The 20,285-nt window shown below is 41.4% G+C and overlaps 1 protein-coding gene across 2 annotated transcripts in view; it reads left to right on the top strand.

Annotated features, from left to right (window-relative positions):
- Positions 1-20,285, top strand: part of PLXNC1 (plexin C1) — a gene marked incomplete at its 5' end in the record, with an annotated part of 72,797 nt that overhangs the window by 20,572 nt on the left and 31,940 nt on the right. For both annotated transcript variants that reach the window (XR_014227884.1, XM_082309094.1), the window contains 12 exons: positions 184-298; positions 1,303-1,447; positions 4,845-4,914; positions 6,294-6,369; positions 6,494-6,547; positions 11,054-11,193; positions 12,296-12,475; positions 13,777-13,864; positions 14,784-14,990; positions 15,103-15,294; positions 18,786-18,885; positions 19,893-19,994. Coding sequence is in view for 1 of the 2 variants with exons in the window: in XM_082309094.1 (XP_082165220.1) it covers positions 184-298; positions 1,303-1,447; positions 4,845-4,914; positions 6,294-6,369; positions 6,494-6,547; positions 11,054-11,193; positions 12,296-12,475; positions 13,777-13,864; positions 14,784-14,990; positions 15,103-15,294; positions 18,786-18,885; positions 19,893-19,994 (1,469 nt within the window). The remainder of the gene's footprint in view (positions 1-183; positions 299-1,302; positions 1,448-4,844; positions 4,915-6,293; positions 6,370-6,493; positions 6,548-11,053; positions 11,194-12,295; positions 12,476-13,776; positions 13,865-14,783; positions 14,991-15,102; positions 15,295-18,785; positions 18,886-19,892; positions 19,995-20,285) is intronic.

Below are 20,285 nucleotides of genomic sequence, written 5' to 3'. Positions count from 1 at the left end.
CATTTTGGCAAGCAGAAGATTTTACTGATTGTTTTCCTGAAGCTTTTTGCAGTTATAACCATATTCCTGTAAAAAATCAATAGTGTTCCTGTAAAAAAACAATAACACTAAATAAGTTGAAGTACAGTGTCTGAAGTCAAAGCCACGATAAGGAGGCTAGTATAATTTTATGTATGCTTTTAGGTGCACATTAAAAGAAAATTGTACACGTTCAAACAGCATAAAAGGTTGGTATAACATTTCACATGCACCTGATAAAGATCTGAAAATCCTGCTACATTTCCCTGCCAAAAATCAGGTATGTACACCCAGTTTTATGCGTGTTTGTTCATTGTGACTTAAAATGTGTCATTTTGTTGCTTATTGCAGCTTCCCTTCTTTTGTCACCATGTTCCATATATTAGTCCCTCTTACCTCAACAATTGGAAATGTATTAGAAATCCCAGTAAGTTGAATGTGTCCATCAAATAGATGTTCTCTTCCTCTCCTATAAAATGTATCCTGAAGCTATACTTCGTGATGTTGAGTCAAAAATTCACTATGCTGACAAAGGCAACGTTTCCGTTATATCACTTTATCAGCTATTTTAATATTTTCAGTGACTATATAATAAGTGCATTATGTAAGTTCTGAGCTTTGTAACAAGTTACAAAACATTCACTGGGACACATATGCTAACACAAATGCGTCTTTAAGTGTTTGATATTAGTATTTATTCAGTATCTCTTCACAGCACACACAGCCTTGAGTATTTGATTATCAAGTATTGTGACTGGCCACTTAATCTACATGCTATTGTTTCTGGTTTCCTGATTGAATGCACTAATGTGATCATATTTGTAAAGCGCTCTCAGCCAGAAACAAAGGATAATTCATTACAAGACAAACTCTGTTTCATAATTAAGTGCACTTTGGTTATGGATGCAAACGTTGTCTCTCTGTGAGGATTCGTACATTCTTGCTCAAATATTTGTAAGGGACTATAACGGCGTATAACACTGTTATAGCAAAATTCTTGTTTTAAAATCCAAAATTATTCCAGATTGCTCCCCTAATATACCTTACAGATCCATTTAATGTTTGAAAGTAAGCAATGCTGTTCCTTTTAGGACTCTTTCTGCATTGCTTCTTCAGTTGGGAGAGGCCCTCTCCTTTGAGAGGCTACCTAGTGAATTGTCTGCTTCTGCCACAAAAATTTTCATTTTGTACATTTCATAATTTGTAGTTTTCTGTAAAGACAAGGTGACGACTTCACAAGTATTACAAGAAATCTGTTGTATTCTTGTTTTTATTGTTTTATAGGTTGCTGTGGCTGCAAGCATAAACAAAAGCCTTACTTCCTGTATGATAAAAATTGTAAAACCTTTTGAAATATTTTGTGAAAATGTAATGCTGACAAACTCATTCTGTTTCTGCAATCTAACCACTCCAGTGATAACTGATAATGGTATGTTTTACTATTACATCTATTTAATGCTTATTCACTGTCCTTTATTACTGAGGAGAACTGAGCGTACATACAGGCCTAATGAGTGTGAGAGTAGGTAATGCTTTTTATTACGTTGTTGTTGAAGAAAAAAAATTATGTTTTGTCAAGTGAATTGAGTATACTCACGCTATTCTTGATAATTAAAGATTTGTTAATATGGAATCCTTTCTAGAAGTAATAAAACGTTAACCTATGGCTAGAAGTAGCTTCTTCAGTTCAGCCTATAGCAGTGCAGTGTTTTAGCATTAGGAGTATATTTACATGGTGCTATTAATCACTTTAACCTTAGCATAGCTGCAGTGACAATCAGGCTGGCAGAGCTATGAAACCAGTGTTGGTCCAGTGCTCTGCCTTGACAAATTAACCCGTCTTAACCGTTCTCTCATCTGCAGACAGAATTTGGTTTTGCAAGACACTGTATTAGCGTAAATAAGAAGAGAAACTGACTATGGATGTCTGTCCAATAAATATTCTTAATATTCAATTAACTATTTCAACCCAACTTAGACACTCGTGAGAAAGTGATTGTCCCATGTGGAAGATTAGCAGAAAAATATATGGTTCAGGGGCAGTTTGGCTGGTACATCTTTTTGACCTGATTTCATTCATCTTTCTGAATTATTGGTTGAATCATTTTTCAATAATTCTTATACTACTTTGTTCACCAGTAGTTCTCAGAATTGGAGACCTGAGCCATTTGTATCGGATGCATGATGCATGTGATCCGTTTTGTGCATCTTATGGGCAACTACAGGTTTTAGAATGAGGTGGTAAATTACTGAATGTCTAGACTTTTGAGCTGTTCTCTAGGCTTTGGTCTCAAAGATCAGATGATAATCCTTCACAGTAGAGTCTTATTTGACTAATAGGAGGAAAACGTCCCCCTTGCATTGCTTCAAGGGTCTGTATAGAAACACAAAGCTTTTTTAATACAGGTTGACCTTGTACCTTTTAAAAGTTGCTTATGTTAGAATACAAAAGAGAGTTTTAATCTAAACTGAGGGACAAAGATAGCAAGCTCAAGGATACGTTGTGCTCTTAAGGGACTTGAAGAGGAAACAGAAAATTCAGATAAATGCCTGCCTTTATCTTTTCCTAGATAATATAGCCCAAAAGACATGTAATACTCTGCATGAATCTGATTTCTCTTATAATACCTTTGTGTAGAAAGAGGAATGAAATGTTAAGCAGAACTTACAATGATCTGTTGTTCTGAAGAGCTCAGTGCTGCAAAGAGCTCTTTCTCTTGGGGACCCTTGCCCCAGAAGGAGGTTCCTTGGAATATTGGGATCTCAGGAGCTCATCCTATGGCCTTTGTATGGGAAAAGCTCCTCTGACATCATACAAGTGTTGTGTCAAGTTCCTGTCCAATATTGATTTCGGAATTGAGAAGAAAAAACTTTGTCGCTAGCAGGTGACAGCTAGGGTGATATCCAGGAGTATTCTGGTCTATTAAGCTGTCTTTAGTAAACACTATTACTGGATTTTTAAGAGGGACAAATGCATTAGAGAAGAAAAAAATGTCCTTTATTGACCCAGTCCCAAAAGCCATGTTTTCTTATAATTATGGAGTACATTGTTTTGATTCTCTGTCTTCTTGGGCTAAGGCTTTCTCTTACGCCATTAGCAGGTTTTCAGAGTATAGAGTTATGGAAGCCAGCTCATCTTGCCTATGCTTTGTGTCAAAGATGAGCCCTTTGATAGTGTTAACCAGAAGGCTGTGAGCTTAGCTTGTGCCCATCAGTATTACTGCCACTCACATGCTCCTATGAGCTGAGATACATTAGCGGATAATGCAAGTGTGAAAGTTATGTTGACTATTTATGGTACCTCGCGTAATGTGACCTCAGTCTCATAAGAAGATGCACTTGCAAAACTCCTTCAGGTATCATTTCAGGAAAAAAACATTTTGAAAATAACTTCTACTCAGTGCAGTATGGTGCATTTTGAAAGGTCAGCCCAGGCCATACAGAAGATAATAGGTTATGTTAATTTCAACACAGACAAAATCAGGAAAACATATTTGACAGTGGTGTTGTTAAAGTATTTATACAAACTTAAAAGAGAAGACAGGCTCTGCCAGAAGCAGATAAATTCCTTACTTTTACTTACTACTCGTAGTAAAATACTATTTTTCAGTAGCTCATGGCTTGAGACATATAATGACCTAGGCAAGTGATTTAGGCAATTCTGTGCCAACATATCAGATTTCTGCAGATACATAGATTTTTGGAGATGCAAATAGGTGTTTGGTGAAGGATTTCAGAATGTCTGTGTATGCTCATCCACATCTTCAAGCATTAAAACACCTTTAAAAATCAGACTCTCTGTTATCTGTTTAGTAAGGTGTTTAAGCATGCAAACAGTCCCAAGGGCTGTTTCTAACAAGCAGTGCAGGTGACCTTTGAGGTGAGCACCCAAGTGGCATGCTGACGTGTGGAGCTAGGAGATACTTCTGATTTAACAATGTAGATGTAGTCAAAGTTGGTTTTCATCTGAACAAGCCAGCCTGTGATAAAGACAAAGTTTTGTCTGCCTTTGCAAGGTAGATATACTTTAAATCTGTGTAACTTTCCCAGATTAAAAAGGTATCTACTTCCTAGCATAGAGAAGCCAGAAAAGTCTGCACGCATGGGTTTCATTTGATCTCAGACAGTCATTCATTTCACAGACGTACGCATCTGCAGGCACACAGATGAAAGAGACCGTGGCTTAAGTGGTATATATCTAACTCTACTTTTCGATGTGGTATTCTGCTCATGGGAGAAGATACTCTTTCATTCCACAGCTGTCAGTGAATTGTTGGTATAGTAATTGCTAGCTGAAATAATGGCAAATTGACTCATGCAATCATAAAAGATTTAAATAGGATGAAAATTGCTACTGCATAGATTACAGAAGACGACTCTGAAACCAAGTCTCTGAGACAGAGAGAAGTACAGTATGTTGGGGTCTCACATTAGAACAATCTGTTGTGTTAGAAGGCTTGAATTTGGGGTCTGGCTGTGCCACAGTATACCGCTGTGTGCTCTTCGGGAGCTGATTTTATATCCCTGATCCACAGTAGCATTTTCTTATCTGTATCCTGACAATAACGTTACTTTTGTATGTCATGTAGTGATGGCATCAAGCTTAATTAATGAGTGTGTATAAAATCTTGGAATAACTCAGCTGAAGGGTGCTATGGAAGGACAAAATCTAGTTATTTTTATCAGTCAAAAGTGTGAGTGAATGTATAAGAGAAGGTGCATACCATGTAGAGAGTACCTGAAGGCACATGAGCTTTCAACTGAATTATTTTTTACAGTTATTTCTTGTAATATCCAGCATATGTCTAACAGTCACATTTTTCCAGATTGTCTAGTTCTCGAAGCATCGCTCTCCTCAAGCTCTTGGAATATCACAGAAACATTTCGGTTGAAAAAGTAAGAGCCTGGTTCCTATTGAAGTTCATTGAGGGGTTTATGTGTGTGTGCAGGGAGGGGGGCGGAAGTATGATCATTCTTTTTCTTTTTTATTATTTATTAAGGAAATGCATTTCGCTAAAGATAGTCAAATCCCTTTTCTTGGCCCATTTCCTGCTTCTCCTCTTTTTTTTATTGTCATTAGAAAGCTACTTCTTCTGATGACTCTCTTATTTAACAGGACCCTGGCAGCTAGCTGTAGGAGAGTCATTACAATGACAGAATTTATGACAAGTGCCTGAAGAGATAATAAAGGATGTCACGATGACATTAAAATCCTTTTTGTCCTTGTGAAAAAGGTGGGCCCCTGATACTCAGAATAAGACCTAGATCAGAGGAGTCAAGAGATTCTGTAAAAGTCACTTTAAGGAGCTGTTTTTTAATAGAGCCAGATGCGATTTAAATATGGTCCATGAGTAACATGAATGCAATTAAACCAGAAAGTAACATCTAATCTGCTAATAGGAATAATGAATACCTATTGTTCTGTAAACATTATTTTTCAGAGTGGCACTCTGTTGAGAGCTCGCAGTAGAAAGCATTTGCGCCCAGTACATGGCCTAACCCTTTACGATACGTGGTTGTTAAAACTTAGAAAGATCTGGCTTACATATCCTGTAGGTGACTACAGCGTTCCCATTCGGAACGCTCCTCCCCTATACAAAGAGGCTAATTCATAGGCACCTGGGATGAAACTGAACTCCTGCTTTTTGGGAAGGGGCACATCACTTCCCTGTCCCTGGAGCAACACAGGGAAGGAACTGCCTTTCTCTAAATTGGAGCATTTCTCAGCATGCGTGGAGAGGGCCTGTGCTGCTCTTGGCTTTCCTCCATGCTGATAGATGCGTTGCAAAGCAAGATAGGGACTAACTAGTCTCCAACAGGCATATTTTTTGGTAGGGAAAGGCAATAGCAAACTAGCAATACTTTCTAGCACTACGCACACAGAACAGAAGTTTAGGCAAGGTGTGAAAGAATCAGTGATTGTTTTCTGCCCTTTTCTGGTTAAGAAGTACTCTCTGGCCACTTATGTACTGGAGAACACCACAGCAAAATGAAACCCGAAGTGTTCCGTCTGCTTCATGCTTTTTGGAAATTTATGACTCTCAGCATCTCAGCACAGATTGTATTTCATACTAAATTTGTCCTCAGAATAAGCACAACAGAACAATAGGCTTGGAGGGTAAATGCAGGTTACGTGTTTTATGCATTTCATTACATGTTTGCCAGGTTGTTCTCTTGGGTTTGTAGTTTTTTCTGTCACTTGAAATTTCACATTCATAGCTGAATCTAGATCGAGTTCCTGTGTCTTACAAAAACTCTCTTTTCTGTGTTACCAGCTGCTCACGATGTATACACAAGGGTGAGTGTGCCAGCTGTAAATGGACACGTGTCTCTCCTGCCACCACCTGCCAGGTGAAGTTTGTTGGGGAGGACTGGAATCCCCTGTGATGCCTTTTCCTTGTATTTTTTACATCTGAGCAGCAATCTGTCTCTTCCTTGTCCTGACATGGAGAAATGCTGATTTTTTTTTTTTCAGGATAGTTGTAATGCAGCTGCTTCCAAGGGGATCGCCACCGTGCAGAAAACGGAGGTTAGTTCGCATTTTAAGATGGGCATTATTGAGGTTCTGTGGGTTGGGGGAGAAACTTATATAAAATGAGAGGACTTTGCAGGAAGAATAGAGATATGGATGAGGAGGCAGTCAGCTGGTTATGTAGAAAGGTAATGCGGGGCTTGGATTGATGCTATTTTTTCTTAGTGCTTTGTTGGTGCGTAAAGGTACCAACAAACATTTGTGTTTCAGATCCAGGCATTGAAACAGTGAACGCTGCAATAGTCATGTGCCTACCTCTAGATGCGGTATTTACAATATTGCTTTAAATGCCAAAGTCCTTGTATGCTGTATTTAGGCACTCCACAGGAGCCAGTGTGCTGAGGGCTGGGACATGTAAGTTGACCAACAACAACAACAAGAAAAAAGCTAAGGAGAACATCTCGGGCTTAATCCCTTACCTAGACTTACGTGCATGTTGGAGTCTTGCTGTCACAGACAACTCTGTGGAAATACGTTTCAGAGTCTCAGACCTCTTTCTCATTTTATGCAGCCAGATCGCAGCTTCTCCTGAAACATAGCTGCCAAGGGACCAGAAGGAAGGGGAGGATGTGCCACCCAGTTTCTGCATAACAGACAAGTGGCTAGAGGATGCATCCAGGAACTGAAATCCCTGGGTGTTAGTAAATCCCTGGTTCACACTTCCAGAAAAATTTTCCTTGCTTCCAGGCTGTAGACAAAACTGGAGATGGAGCTACTCTCCATCCATCCCGCTCAAGCTGGATCACTGGAAAGGAAGGAGTGTTGCTGGTGCCAAAGTACCTTCTGAATCTGGTTGTTGAGTTCTCTGTTGAAATCATATAGACTGTATCTGAGCGCACAGCCTATACTATTTGCCTTGTAGGCTAGCCCTTTAACCACGAGGTTATCCCTTCGTTCTTTATGGTGCCAAAATGGTTTTATTTTCTCATAAAACTGAGCAATCTTGTCATCAGTGGTTGCTTATGACATGCAGGTGTTAGGAAAGAAATGAGTAGTGAAGAGAAATTTGACTGATGAGTAAGTACATAGAGATTTGCTGCCTACACTTTTTGGTTTCTGCTTTTCTGTGAGTGATAGCACAGTTGGTATAAATAGCAACTGTGTTCTTATCTCTAAATGTGTTTATAGAACTACCCAAACTTTTACCTCTGAGGACAGGAATTACCTCTTAAATTCAGCTGTTCAGCTGAGGTTTCTCAAACAAAATCACAAAATCCATTTTGTTTTTCACAGAGATGAGTGGGATTGTAATACTTGTGCTTCTGAGCATTAATATTCTGGATTTGGTCTGCATACAAAGCATTACGGCTGGTGAAAGAACAGAGGAAATTCTTCTTTGCTCTGCTTCCAAGTGCATTAATTTGACATTGGTAAATAGTTGGAATTGCCTGGGAGATGGCTTTCTTCCACACGCCTTATCTTGGAAAGACAGTGATGGACAGGGCAGTGAAAGCACTAGAGGCAGTCCAAAGGCAGATGTTTATTTAGAAGTGATTGATCCATTCAGAGGGCTTGAAATTGCATTTGAAATCCTGCTCTCCTTTGACTGCTGGTGCTTTAAGGAGAACATACTGGAGAGCTGAGAAAGAGGATTTGTGTTTTCCCACAACCCCAGCCGAGCATTTAGATTAATATACTTTTTTTTCAGTGGCAGCCCCAGCCCTCCTCCTGACTCCAGCTGCTGGTTTCCACGCACGCACCTTCCCCCTCCCGGCGCCAGAGCAGCAGTTGGAGTGGTTGCACGAGTACGCTTGGCTGGGGAACTGATTTGGCTGGAAATAACTGTTGTCTTTCGGCAGGTTATTTTTCATCTGGGCCAGTTCCCTGATCCAGTTCTTCGTGTGGCCTCAGGGCCCCGTGCTATCACCACAGGAGGGGCTGTGCCAGAGCGGGGACAAACTCCCCGGGGTGGCAGAGGCTGCTTAACCTGGGCTGCTGCCTGCAGCAGCAACCTGCTGCCATGCTAACCACACCTCTGAGGATGTGGCTGCGTATTTACGCAGCCCAAGGGAAGCATGAGGCTGTCCAGGGGACACGGGGCTGCAGCTCAGAAATGTGGAGCTCTATTGAAGTTGACAGGGCTGTGCTGATTTACATTACCTGAGGACCTGGCGCACGCTTTCTGTATGTTTCTCTGTGTGTTTATGCTGCTTTCATCGCATGCCTCACAACTAGTGATTTTTATAAATGTCCTTCTGCCTCACCGCTGTCTCCCTTCCCTCTTGCTGCTATCATCTCTCCCCCTGCCATGCAGCGACTGGAAGGTCAGAGGCTCTCTGGCACTGGGGAAACGAGCACCGCAGACCCCAGCGAGGACGCTTGGTCCCTCCTGCATTCAGTGAGGAAATTCACGGTTTCTTTTGTGGCTGAGGAAGGTGTTGTGGACCGTGGCGGTCAAGCCGGGAAGCAGCCTCTCGAGTAGCTGAGGTCAGCTTGCCTCAGTGCTGCGAGTGACTGCGCTGACGCCGTGAGTCCGAGGCAGGACGCGGCGAGGGAGTCCGTGTGGCGTAGCTGCAGGGAAGGCATGATTTCAGGGGGGACTGAAACTTCCAGAGTGAACCTTTCTTCCCGCCATTTCTTCTTGGTGTAAGAAAAGAAACAAGGCAAGCTAAGCTGAGGCACCTTGTGGTGCGCGGTGCCTGGCAGAGGGACGAGCGGGAGCCCTGAAGTGCCGCAGCGTCCTGCCGCAGCCCTGGGCAGGGCATGTCTGGCGTTTCCCTCACCGGGGCTCACAGCCCTGATGCAGCCCTGGGGGATCTCCGTCTATTTGTGTGATACTGTGTTATTCCTGTGCTTCAGGGCTCCCTGCTGGTTACCAGTGAGAGCCCCAAAGCAGTGTTTTACTCCTTTCTGTAATATTTGGCTTCTGGATTTGTGTGAGGATATTGACTGTCCTTGGTGCGCTGGAGGCTGAGCACAAGCAGAGGGATGGGATGTGGGCGGAGAAAAGCACTGGTGCTTCACTGGCTGTAATCTCTCAGATTTCTGCTTCAGTTGTCCTGCTTGCATACTAAGGGTTAAACTGATCTCCAGGTCAGGGCGGGAGTGAATTTTCCCCCTCCGGCTGTTTGTCAGGGGTTTCCTTTGCCCTCCTCCATTATCCATACCAGAGGTCATCTTGGAGGCCCTTTTGCAGGCCCTCTGGCCCCAGCCTTTGCACTCTCTTGCCCTTTCCTAAGGCACAAGTTGCAGCTTTCAATCAGTTGTGACAGGTCTCACATTTGCTCCAGAGTGCCCTGGCATTCAGCAGGCCATGGTAGCATGTGGGGACAATGTGCCAGGGACCTTTCTGAAATGGGCAAGTGCTGTGTTTGCAGTGGATGGCAATGTGACCGTGGTGGTCTCCTCAGGCCACCAGCCTGAAGGCTTGGTGCTGCTCTGGGTACATGAAAAGATTAGTGGGGAGAAAAAACCCTGTGGCAAGGACTTTCCTAGAGGTTTTGCACCAGCTCCCTTCTCAGGGTCGGGAAGGCTGAACTGCCTGGTGGATGTGTCCGCAGATGCACAGCAGAAATCAGGATAATCACAGTACTCTAAAAACTCACTTTAAACTAGTAGTATAGGCAGTCTAAAAGCATGCTAGAAATCTGCCTGAGAAGGTCCCAAACAGTTTGTGGTTTCACATGCATATTTTCCTGTTTTTTTGAATGTTTTCAGTTTGTTGTCTGAAAGATACACAGAGAGGAAACCGTCTGTGTGATTATAAAACAGGGGAAGCAGCAAAACTGATTAAACATGAGATGCTGTCAAATGTATCAAGTAAATATACTAGGGAAAAAAAAATCTCTCTTCTTGCTCCATAGTGTTTATAAGTTAGAATAAGTAAATATAAAGATACACAAAGAAAAGCACAGTTTAAAAATTGGCCACATTTCTGCAAGACTGTGACAGCATCAGAGCAAACTAGGATTATTCTTAAATGCTGGAAAACGGATTTGTAAACTTCTTAGCATCAAAATGGGATACCAAAAAATCCCCGCAGTTGTGTTGTACCTTTAGCTCTATGTATCACTTTGAAAAAAACTTTCTAGTAAAGCTAATTCTGGGGCTCTTTCTCAACTTTTCATTCTAGGATTTGACCCTGCTTCCCCTTTTCAGGTCTTAGAGATGCCTTCATTTGTTTCTCTGATCTCTCATAGTGACAGCACGATGGGTTTTGTCTTGCATTGTTTCTTAGTTCTTCAACGGTCACACAAAGTGTATCATTTCAAGCTGGGTTTTTATGATACTTACCTTCCAGTATGTCAGATTGTGATTCATTTGGGCAACTTTGTTATGAGATAAATTGAAATATAAAATATGTAGGTAAAAATAGTTGGCTCATAAGTAAGTTGTGATTGACAGTACTTCCCAGGATCAAGCTTAACAAGATTTGAAATTAATAAGAAAAACGTATCCCAGTGCCATAAAACCCACATTCCTGACTGGTGGTTGGTTTTGCAGCTGTTGTTTATCTGCCTAGCCTTTTATAACCAGATTTTGTTTTGCTTTGTTTTCTAATAGCATATCAGCATTCACTCCATTGAACCTTTGTGGATTTCTACATTAGGCAAAAGTGAAATAACAGTCAAAGGAGAAAATTTTACACGTGCATCAGGCATAAAACTGATATTGACTGGAATCACTGGCTGTAAACCAGACATGTAAGTTAAGCTCTGAAAAATAATACTATTTACTTTGCATGGTGAAAATTATGCCCATTTTGCCCTAGTAATACAGTTGTGTGAACAATTGTCTTGGAGCTCTCCTCAGCAGAGGGGGAGATGCTCTGCACTCCTTTGGTTATACTTCCACTTTAAATTCTGGAAGGATGGAGATGAATTTGGTGTTTGGGTACAATACAAAGGATGGGTGGGTAGGTGGGCAGCTCTCAGCAGTAGTTACGGCAGTTCTGTAGCTGTGGCCCGCTGTGCCTTGCAGCAAGCGACAAGAAGTTAGGTCACAGGAAAGCCTCAGCTTTTGTTTGACTCTCCCCTGCTTCAGAATATCCCCCGTATATTCTAGGATTCTGCTTGTGAAAGCACAGACACCATGCCAGGGAAGGGAATCTCTCATGCAACAGCGCGTACTTTTCTCTGTTGATGATTGCACAGCGTAACCCCCTAGATAATTAGGCTATCTTATTCTGAATCAGTCCTTTTCAGGTGCAGCTGCAATGGCTGTCTGTGATTACCAAGCCCATTTTACATAGCTAGCACTTGAAAAAGTATTCATATGGTACAGTTCAATTTTTAGTTCAACCCTGAATTTCTTGGGGACCACAGAAAACAAAAGGAGAAAAGGATGGAGAGAGGGAAAGGAGAAAGAGAGAGGGAGTAGAGACAAAGAGGAAGGAAAGAAAGGGAAAAAGGAGGGGGGAAGAGGGAAAGAAAGAAAAGGAAACTGAAGATTCTCATTCTTGACTAGCTGGTGTGTTGGTAGCACACAGAAGTACACAGCAAAGTACGGTCTACACAGCAAAGTCACACATTGCGTTACATAGCCTCATCCCAAGGCCATAAGACCAGTATCTGTACCATCTTCTGTGATTATTGTGACACACAGCAACTTCATTCAAAAGAGGCACTACTTCGTCTTTTCAACTCCCTGCTCTCTCTTTCCACTTCCATCTGGCAGCTCAAAGAGAGATTCATTCCTCTTCTCTCCTCATCCTTTGCTTTAGGTTATCGGCTTTGTGTAGTAACACCAATGAGTGGCATAGTGGCATCTGTGTTTCAGCATCTGACTGTTTTCTTTCTCCTCCAGCGTTGAAGTTAGAAATGTGCTAAATGATACACAAATGACGTTTGCTCTCCCACCAACACGTAAAGAGGCCAAAAGTATACGTATACTGGCTAACGGGAAAAAATGTTCACCACCAATGACCCTACATTATGTTTCACTGCCATCGTGTTTTGGAATCACACCAAATAGCTCCTGGATCAGGTAAATTTGTCTTTCTGTACTTTTTATGTATTTTTTAAAATGTAGTCCCACTGAGCTGATATAAGCCTTCTTCCTTGGCCAGACTGCAGCTGATGTAAACTTGGATGACTGCTGTAACCTGTGGTGGAGGATGAATTTATGCCGGTGAACTGATTTAACATTTAACATACAGATAGGGTCATGATAGCTGCAAGACAGATTCTGTGTTTCTGCAGGAAATTCTGAATTCTGCAGGATTCTGTAAACTCCTTCCTGCCCACCCCAGGTCTCCTTTGTAGAAGTCAAAAATAGTCTCTTCATACTAAAGCTAAATCCAAAATATGGGTAGCACACATAAATTCAAACTCCAGTTAACTTTGATTTCTTGATACTAATATACCCTTCACCTCCAAAACAGTATAAAGTATCAGTGAATTGGAAATGAAGTGAAAATAATCACTACTGCAGTGATACGTGCAGACTTGCTTTAGGACCAGGTTCCCTGAAGCCAAAAGAGCCCTTTTCAAGCCTCTGCTGTGTTCTGTGGGAGACTCACAGCTCCGGTGAAAGACTTACAGAGTGGTTTTAAGATATTCTCAGGCACAGCTTTCCACCTGTCCCTCTGCCTGCACAGTTTTTACCCACTTTCACGTTCTTAATCTGATATCTTGGCATCAAGCGCTGGCAAGTGTAGATTTGAGGTAAAAAGTTGGGCTGGGCAGCTGCAGCAGCTGAGCAGCTAGGACACATGCCCTCATCTCCAAGGGGAGGGGCAGCTCAGGCAGCTGGAAATTAATAATACCTTAAACCACTCCAACTGCGTTCAGCAGAGGTGGTGAGCCAGAGCCCTCAGACACAAGCACCATTGTGTGTGCTGAGACAGATGGTCTGAACGCTGCCGAGAACGTTTCCTGTGAGGTGCCTGGCACCATCGGTTTGTCCTGAAGAAGGCAAGAATTAAGCACAGGTGGGACTGCTCTGGGGCAGTGAAATACCATGTCTTCAAGACAGAATATTAAATCATGGTCTAGTTCTTTGGCTGCATGAATAGAAAACAAGGCGGAGAGTCCCTGAAAAGAAGTATGCTATCAAGTCATTTGGTTTTGCGGTAGCAAAAGCATTTACCATTACATTATGAGGAAAGAATAGAAGTATACTGTATAGCTCAAATTATCTTGTCCTGCAGTTTGACTTCATTATACTGGCTGCTACCAAAGCAAAATGCATGCGTAGTTTATTCATGGCTGAAGCCTTAATGTAGGACTTATCTGTGGGAAAACAGATGATATTAACCTTCCTTCCCCCCCCTTCTTTTTCTACAGTGGTGGTCGCAGAATTACTACAATTGGTAGAAATTTTAATGTGGTGGACAGTGTGATTATTTCAGATGACCAGAGATCAAACTTCACTGTAAGTCTTAATCTCCTTTATGATACTAAATAGAGGAGGGATCTTCAGGGATTAGGTTTTATTCCTAAGGTTTCAGGAGGATCTCAATATTTTTCAAACCCTTGCAGGCACACAGCAGTCACTGAATATGAAATACTGAAATAAATATGACCGCTTGTAGGATTACAGTTGCACACATTCTCTGGACAGGATCATGGAAACACATAAGCTACTCTCCTGCATAATTCCCTGAGCCTTTTTGTTATGCTCTAGAGACTTGCTCTAAATCCATCCTTTCTGAGCCTCCCCACCCTCCATATATGGGGTCTATTGGATGAGGGAGTGCTGTACTTCTCTCTGGCTTTGTGTTGAGAACCCAAATGGTGCCACTGCCTCAGCAAGGGGCAGGAGACTGGAGCTGATTTTGGGACGAAACCCTTCCTTTGAGGCTGTGAGGAGGTGGGCACCCTGTTGCCCTCCTGGGCTTGCAGCAGAGAGACCAGAAAACAGCAGCATGGCGTTCGTTACCAATGGGGTGTCTGTAGCAACTCCCCTCTATCAGGAGTTAAGCTGGGGAGAGCCAATGCCCAGGGGTGCTGGGAAGCTCGTCCTGCTCTTCTCTTGTCACCTGCATTGAGGGGAAGGAAGGAGAAATCACTGTGACTATTCCTGTCTCACTGCAGGAAATAGCTGCCTTAGCAGCGTGCAATCTGCCTTAAAGCAGCATGCAGAGTGTGTGATAAACGTGCGCAAATGTAGACACAGGCTCAACAAAAAAACTTTCCCAGGTGCTCTGCATGCAGCCCTGATGGCAGAGAAGAGGTTTAGCAGATACCTGTGTGAAGTCAGGAAGATGTTAAAATGATTTTGAGTGCCTCTGTTTGTAATTGTACCCACTGTTGAGTGCTTAATGACTGCAGCTTTGCTATTGCATTTCTAGGTCTCTAGGTGTCCTGGAAATGAATCTGAATATCATTACTTAACGCCAAGCCTGAGCCATGCAACAGAGGGTAAAGTTGTTGATATGATGTTAAAAGTGGAAACTACCTTTATACCATGTGTCAAATTACACTATCACCCTGACCCAGTGTTCATTAACTACCAGCTGCACACTGAGCTGGATCCTGATCTGGAATTAAAAATATATGTAAGTTTGAAAGTAATAAACTATAATTCCTTATTTGAAATAGTTGTTGAGGATCATTTTACTTCTTATTGTGTTTAGTGACTGTTTATTATCTTCAATTTTTTCCCTCTAGAAAGAAAATGACAACTTGAATATTTCTAAAACTGAGGTACAAGTTTATCTGTCATATATGAATGGTGCACAGACCAAAAAGGTATGGTTCAGCGTCCAAAATATTACCGAAAAACCAGACCGTAGCACCATACTGTGCAAATTCAAAAGGGAAGGAACAGACAAGATTGACTTTTCCACAGTGAAAGTTTTTGTAAGTACAATTCCCTTTTGTTGCAATTTAACAATGTTTGGATGTTTATGCAAATGTAGTAAAATGTAGCATTAATGCTCTGGTCATGAATACTCTTTATAGTGGGAGGAACTGGATGCCTTTTTTGTTCTCCTGGTAGTTGGTAATCTGGTTATCTTCCTCACATCTGAGCATGCCTGCCTAGGTTAGGGACCACTAACAGTATGAGTTCATTTACTGCCTGGTTACTGCCGTAGTGTCAGAGGTAGGCTTTGCAGTCCAAGCTGAGCTCACTGCTGCTGAGCTCCACGAGAGCAGTAGCTTGTGAGACCTCTGGCTGCAGCAGACATCACCAATAAAGCATCACTGGCTCCAGGAGAGCCCCTCATCTTAGATCTGTAAGTAATCTGCTGCTGCAGTGTGGCAATAAGGAAAAGGATTGCGTTCTCCCATTCACTTTTTCCCACTAAAGTGGGTAAGGATCTTGAACAGATCACCACTAAGACAGAAGAGAAGGCATTTCTGGATGAGAAAGGGGGTAAAATTCAGCATGCACTGGGGAGGCCAAAATGCTGTGAACATATGGCACAAAGCCAGGCCCAAATATAAGAACATTAGCATGGATGTCAAAGCTAAATGGCAGCTTAAGATATTTGCTCCATGAATAAGATGAAGATATGAATTTTTTAAAAAGCAATCATCACCATTTATGAGGGAGAAGAATGATGCCAGACTCTTATTGCAGTGTATGGTGGTAGAAAACTGAAATAACTCTATTGACTTCAAGGCATATGGCTCATAGTAAAGATTAACGAAGCTATTCTCAATTTCATATCACTGTTAACTGATCCCCCATCTGTGGATCCTGCCGTCTGAGCCAGTTATGGCATGGAAAAGCCTTTCTGAGATTGGTGTTGCATTTAAATATTAACGTTGCCTTGCAATATCACATGTTCATCCTGCAAGCTTCATAGGAGTGACTGTCACAGAAAGGTCACCACTTCGCTAAGGCAAATCAAGTGCAATAGTTATAATGTAACATTTCACTTCTGATACCTTAAAAATTGTTTTTTCCAACATAAAGAAAAATGTAAAAGTAGGAAATCATCACACTTTTTTTTAATCTTATAAATAAATCATCATACAAGAACTAGGGCCACTCTGAAGAAAGGATAAGCTGGGTATAAAAGGTAGGTATGGCCCAAGAATAATCATATCTCTTGCTTTAGTTTTCAGGAGGAAAGAGGATATTGAGTGTGGGGTCAAAGACAGGATGATCAGTCTGAATGGAGGTGTCAAAGAAGAAAATGCCATTCTTGTGACAGAAGCAAGATTCAGACAGATCAAGGGGCTCAAGGCAGCTGGAACAGGATCATTCCCATAACAGCACTGAGAAAGAACTGGCACATGATATTGTAGGCTTAGTAGGAAAGGTTTGAAATAAACCTGTAGAGTCAGGAGAGATACTGTATGACTGGAGAGCAGCAAATATAAAACCGGTATTTAAAAGAAAAAAAAAATAACTAGGCAAATAAAGGCTTGCTGATTTAATCCTAGCTCTGTGTAAAGCTTTATAATGTATTTTGAATGAGGGACTCATGAAAGACCTGGAGGTAAATGGAAAATGGCATAATTGTCAACTTCTTTTTAATAAAGGCAGATTATGCTAGATATCTTTATTTGGTAAGATGAGTGATTTCCTCAACAGCAAAAAAGCAGTAGATCACATGTACCTGGAAGTCATTCAGTAAACTACTTAACATGGTGATTATGAAGATGCTAGGGATTAGAAAAACTAGATGCTGTGTATGGGGAGCTGACTTTGGACAATGTTGATTTTCATACAGGTATTATTTAATATCAGTAGTGACTTGAGCACAAAAATAAGGCATGTACTAAAAACATTTGCTGATGGCATAAAGCTCAAAGGCATTACCAGTCCAGAGGAGGTTTTATAATGTCATGCAGGAAGAATGAAATGAATTTAGGAATAGGAATCAGATGAATTCAGTTGTACCTTATTTAGTCCGTGATTCATAAGCAAGATAAATAAAAGATAAGGAAGGAAATGGAGCCATTGAGTAGGAAGGTTATGGTGCAGATTAAAGATAATCTAAGTATGAACAGAAAATTAAATGAATGCTTTGCTTCAGTTTTCAATAAGCAGGGATGAGTAACAGGAATTTCTGCATTAGGAATGCTTTGGCTGGACATGACAAGTGCAGAAAGTCAGGTGTATTAGTCATGGGATGATTCATGTATGTAGGCACCAATGCATTTCAGCCTTAGAAAAGGCAAATGGGATCCTAGGAAGGCTCGGACTGAAAGTACTTTGTATAGGAACTGTGAAAACACATAAACAACCAAGGGAAAAATACATTTGATGGAGGAAATAGGTCTGCTTTGTCTTCTGTTCTTTGTAGCCCCAGAAATACGAGGGCTGTGTCCTTCCAGTCCTGTGGGGTTTCTTTGCTCGCTCATGTCCGTGTAGCTGCGAAGTGACGATGCAGTTGGCAGCATCCAGCTGCCCTGGCTGCTCACCTCCTGTGACAAGCCAGTGATTGAAATCACCAGATCTCTGCCTTCCCTGCTGTAACCCAAAATAATTTCAACCCAACTCTCCTTTTCAATTATCTCGGGCTCATTTCTATCCCTGGCACTTGGTGGTATTCTTTTTCTGTGTCACAGCGTATTTTTACTTCTAGCTTGTTTATAGTCTTAGCTACCCTTTATTTATGTGCTTTCACAGTCCTCTTTGAGATCCTCCTTTGTGAAATTTCTTCTGCCATAATTATCAGTGGTGAATGCCTCAGTTTGGCATCTGGCAGACTTCAGCGCTTTCGTGTATTCCTAAGAATTAATGCCTGTCCTGCCTTTGACAAGCCCAGTGGCTGTTGGGGGATGTTGTACATGTACTGTATGTTGTATTTGTTCTTAAGCGGACCTTCAGGAACGCCCTACATCCTACATAAAGAGGTTGAAACTTCTGCAAAGAAATAGGGAAGAGGGCTGTGGGCCAGGCATCTATCAAAAATTTTACTTCCCTCATTATTAGCGTGAGTTTTATCTTACTTTTCTGCTCAGCAGAGTAACACTGTGAGTGCAAAGGAATGACTTTAACTGTCAACATGTGCCTTCCTCGCTTCAAAATGCCAGAGCGTTTAGCAGTGATTCTGAAGTGCATGAGCCATTTGGCCAGCTGGAGGCTCGATCTTGCCATTCATTTGTGCGCTCTAGTTTGCAGTGAGAGCAATGGCAAAATTTGGTGCTGCATGAGGACCTCCAAATTTTTCTCTTGTCGCTGCTGTTACCCTGCTTAAACATCAAATACAGTAAAAGTTAAGTTTCTGCGGTTCACATATGTTTTCCCAAATTGCTCCTGTCTTCCCGATAATCTGCAGAACCAGGGTCCTTCATACGCCTCAAATACATCTTTTTTTATACATTAAATGTCATTTTAAGTACTGATATAATACCTATCCTCTATTAACACAGCCATTATTTTTCTTCAGGTCAAATTAGGAAATTTTGAGCATGAAGTCAAACCAACATCATCACACATATATTTATATGTTCTTATTTTGCTGCCTATCGTAGTGTGTGTCATTATAGGTAAGTACAATAATGTGTTTTCAATTTTTGATTTGCTGAAGGGTATAATCATGAAACATAAACACATATACATACACACATACATGTTTGGGACTGTCACAGATAGCCTGGTGGTTTTCCCCTGTTCCCGATAAGAGTGGACAAAGTTAACTCTGGTCTGGTGGTGAAGTCTGTCTTGTCAGACTACAGCATGTTACAAGAGAGTAGTTTTGGCTGTTCTGCTGGGATTCTTCACCACCGTTTAGCGAGGCAAGCCATAGGACTGACTCCTTGTGTCACAAATGGGGCCTTTCCAGCTATCAGAGCTGGGCCCCTCTCCTGTCCCTGGGGCAGATGTTCCCTAACAAACTGCTTATCCTCAGGCAGTGCGTGTGGTGCTTCTGCTCAGTCTCGTTTGGATCATTCATGAATTTGTAGGTCATTACTAAATTGAGGGGGTAAATAGTTATCCTCTCCTCTTTCTGTCACTCCTTTTTTTTTGACCCGGTTATATATTCGATAAATTTCCATTTATTGTAATAAATTTAGGGGTTTGTTCTTTTGTTTGGTTGGGTTTCTTTTTAAAAAGGGCATTACCTTTACAGGAACTATATCTTGTGCCTTTACTCTCTCAAAATAGTGGATTTCTTGTTCAAAACAACTGTTTTTCCTGTTTAATCAGTGCAACTTTCAGCAGGTTGCTAGTAGTAGAAGTGGTTGTTAGATTCTGTGTCTCACTGTGCGGGTTGTACATAGCAGGGTGTGCTGTACTTTCAAATAAAGTCGGATTGACAATTCTAAGACCTTGTTAAAAGGAATGTTTTTTATTAAACATTGGGGTTTAGATCCAGATAAATAGAGCTCATGGGTACTAGCACACTGACGACAGTAGAAACAGTAATCCTCCTGGAGAGTGCAAGTCTATATTAATCTTTCTATTTATTAAAATAATATTGAAATATGTCTTGTATAGGGGTTGTCTGTTCTGCCGTTTCTGTGCTCAGAATCTTTTTTTTCTTCCTTTTTAGTGGCATTCATAGTTACTAGATACAAATCCAAAGAGTTAACTCGTAAACAGAGTCAGCAACTTGAACTACTGGAATATGAGATTCGGAAGGAAATACGGGAGGGTAGGTCTAAAGAGCTTTATAGAGCTTAAGTACAGCATAATTTCTGAACTGAAACTGTCAAGAAGCTCACATGATATAAACATTTTAATTTTACAGCTGTTAGAATATTTTTGTGTTGTATCAGAGTTCCTCTTTAATGTTGGTGTGCACTGCAGTAGCAGACAGCATTGACCTAATAATATTGCATGTAATATTTCCTTCAACACAAGTGGGAAAAAAATGGATTGGTACTTTCCCGCTCATAAGAGCTTCAGCTAGAAAAACAACCCCTCTTCCCTGAAAACTGTTTTT

Source organism: Platalea leucorodia (genome assembly GCF_965183815.1).
Source record: "Platalea leucorodia genome assembly, chromosome: 4".
Classification (NCBI taxonomy): domain Eukaryota; kingdom Metazoa; phylum Chordata; class Aves; order Pelecaniformes; family Threskiornithidae; genus Platalea; species Platalea leucorodia.
The sequence above is the reverse complement of the archived record's forward strand: the minus strand, read 5'-3'. Positions and strand labels throughout refer to the sequence as shown.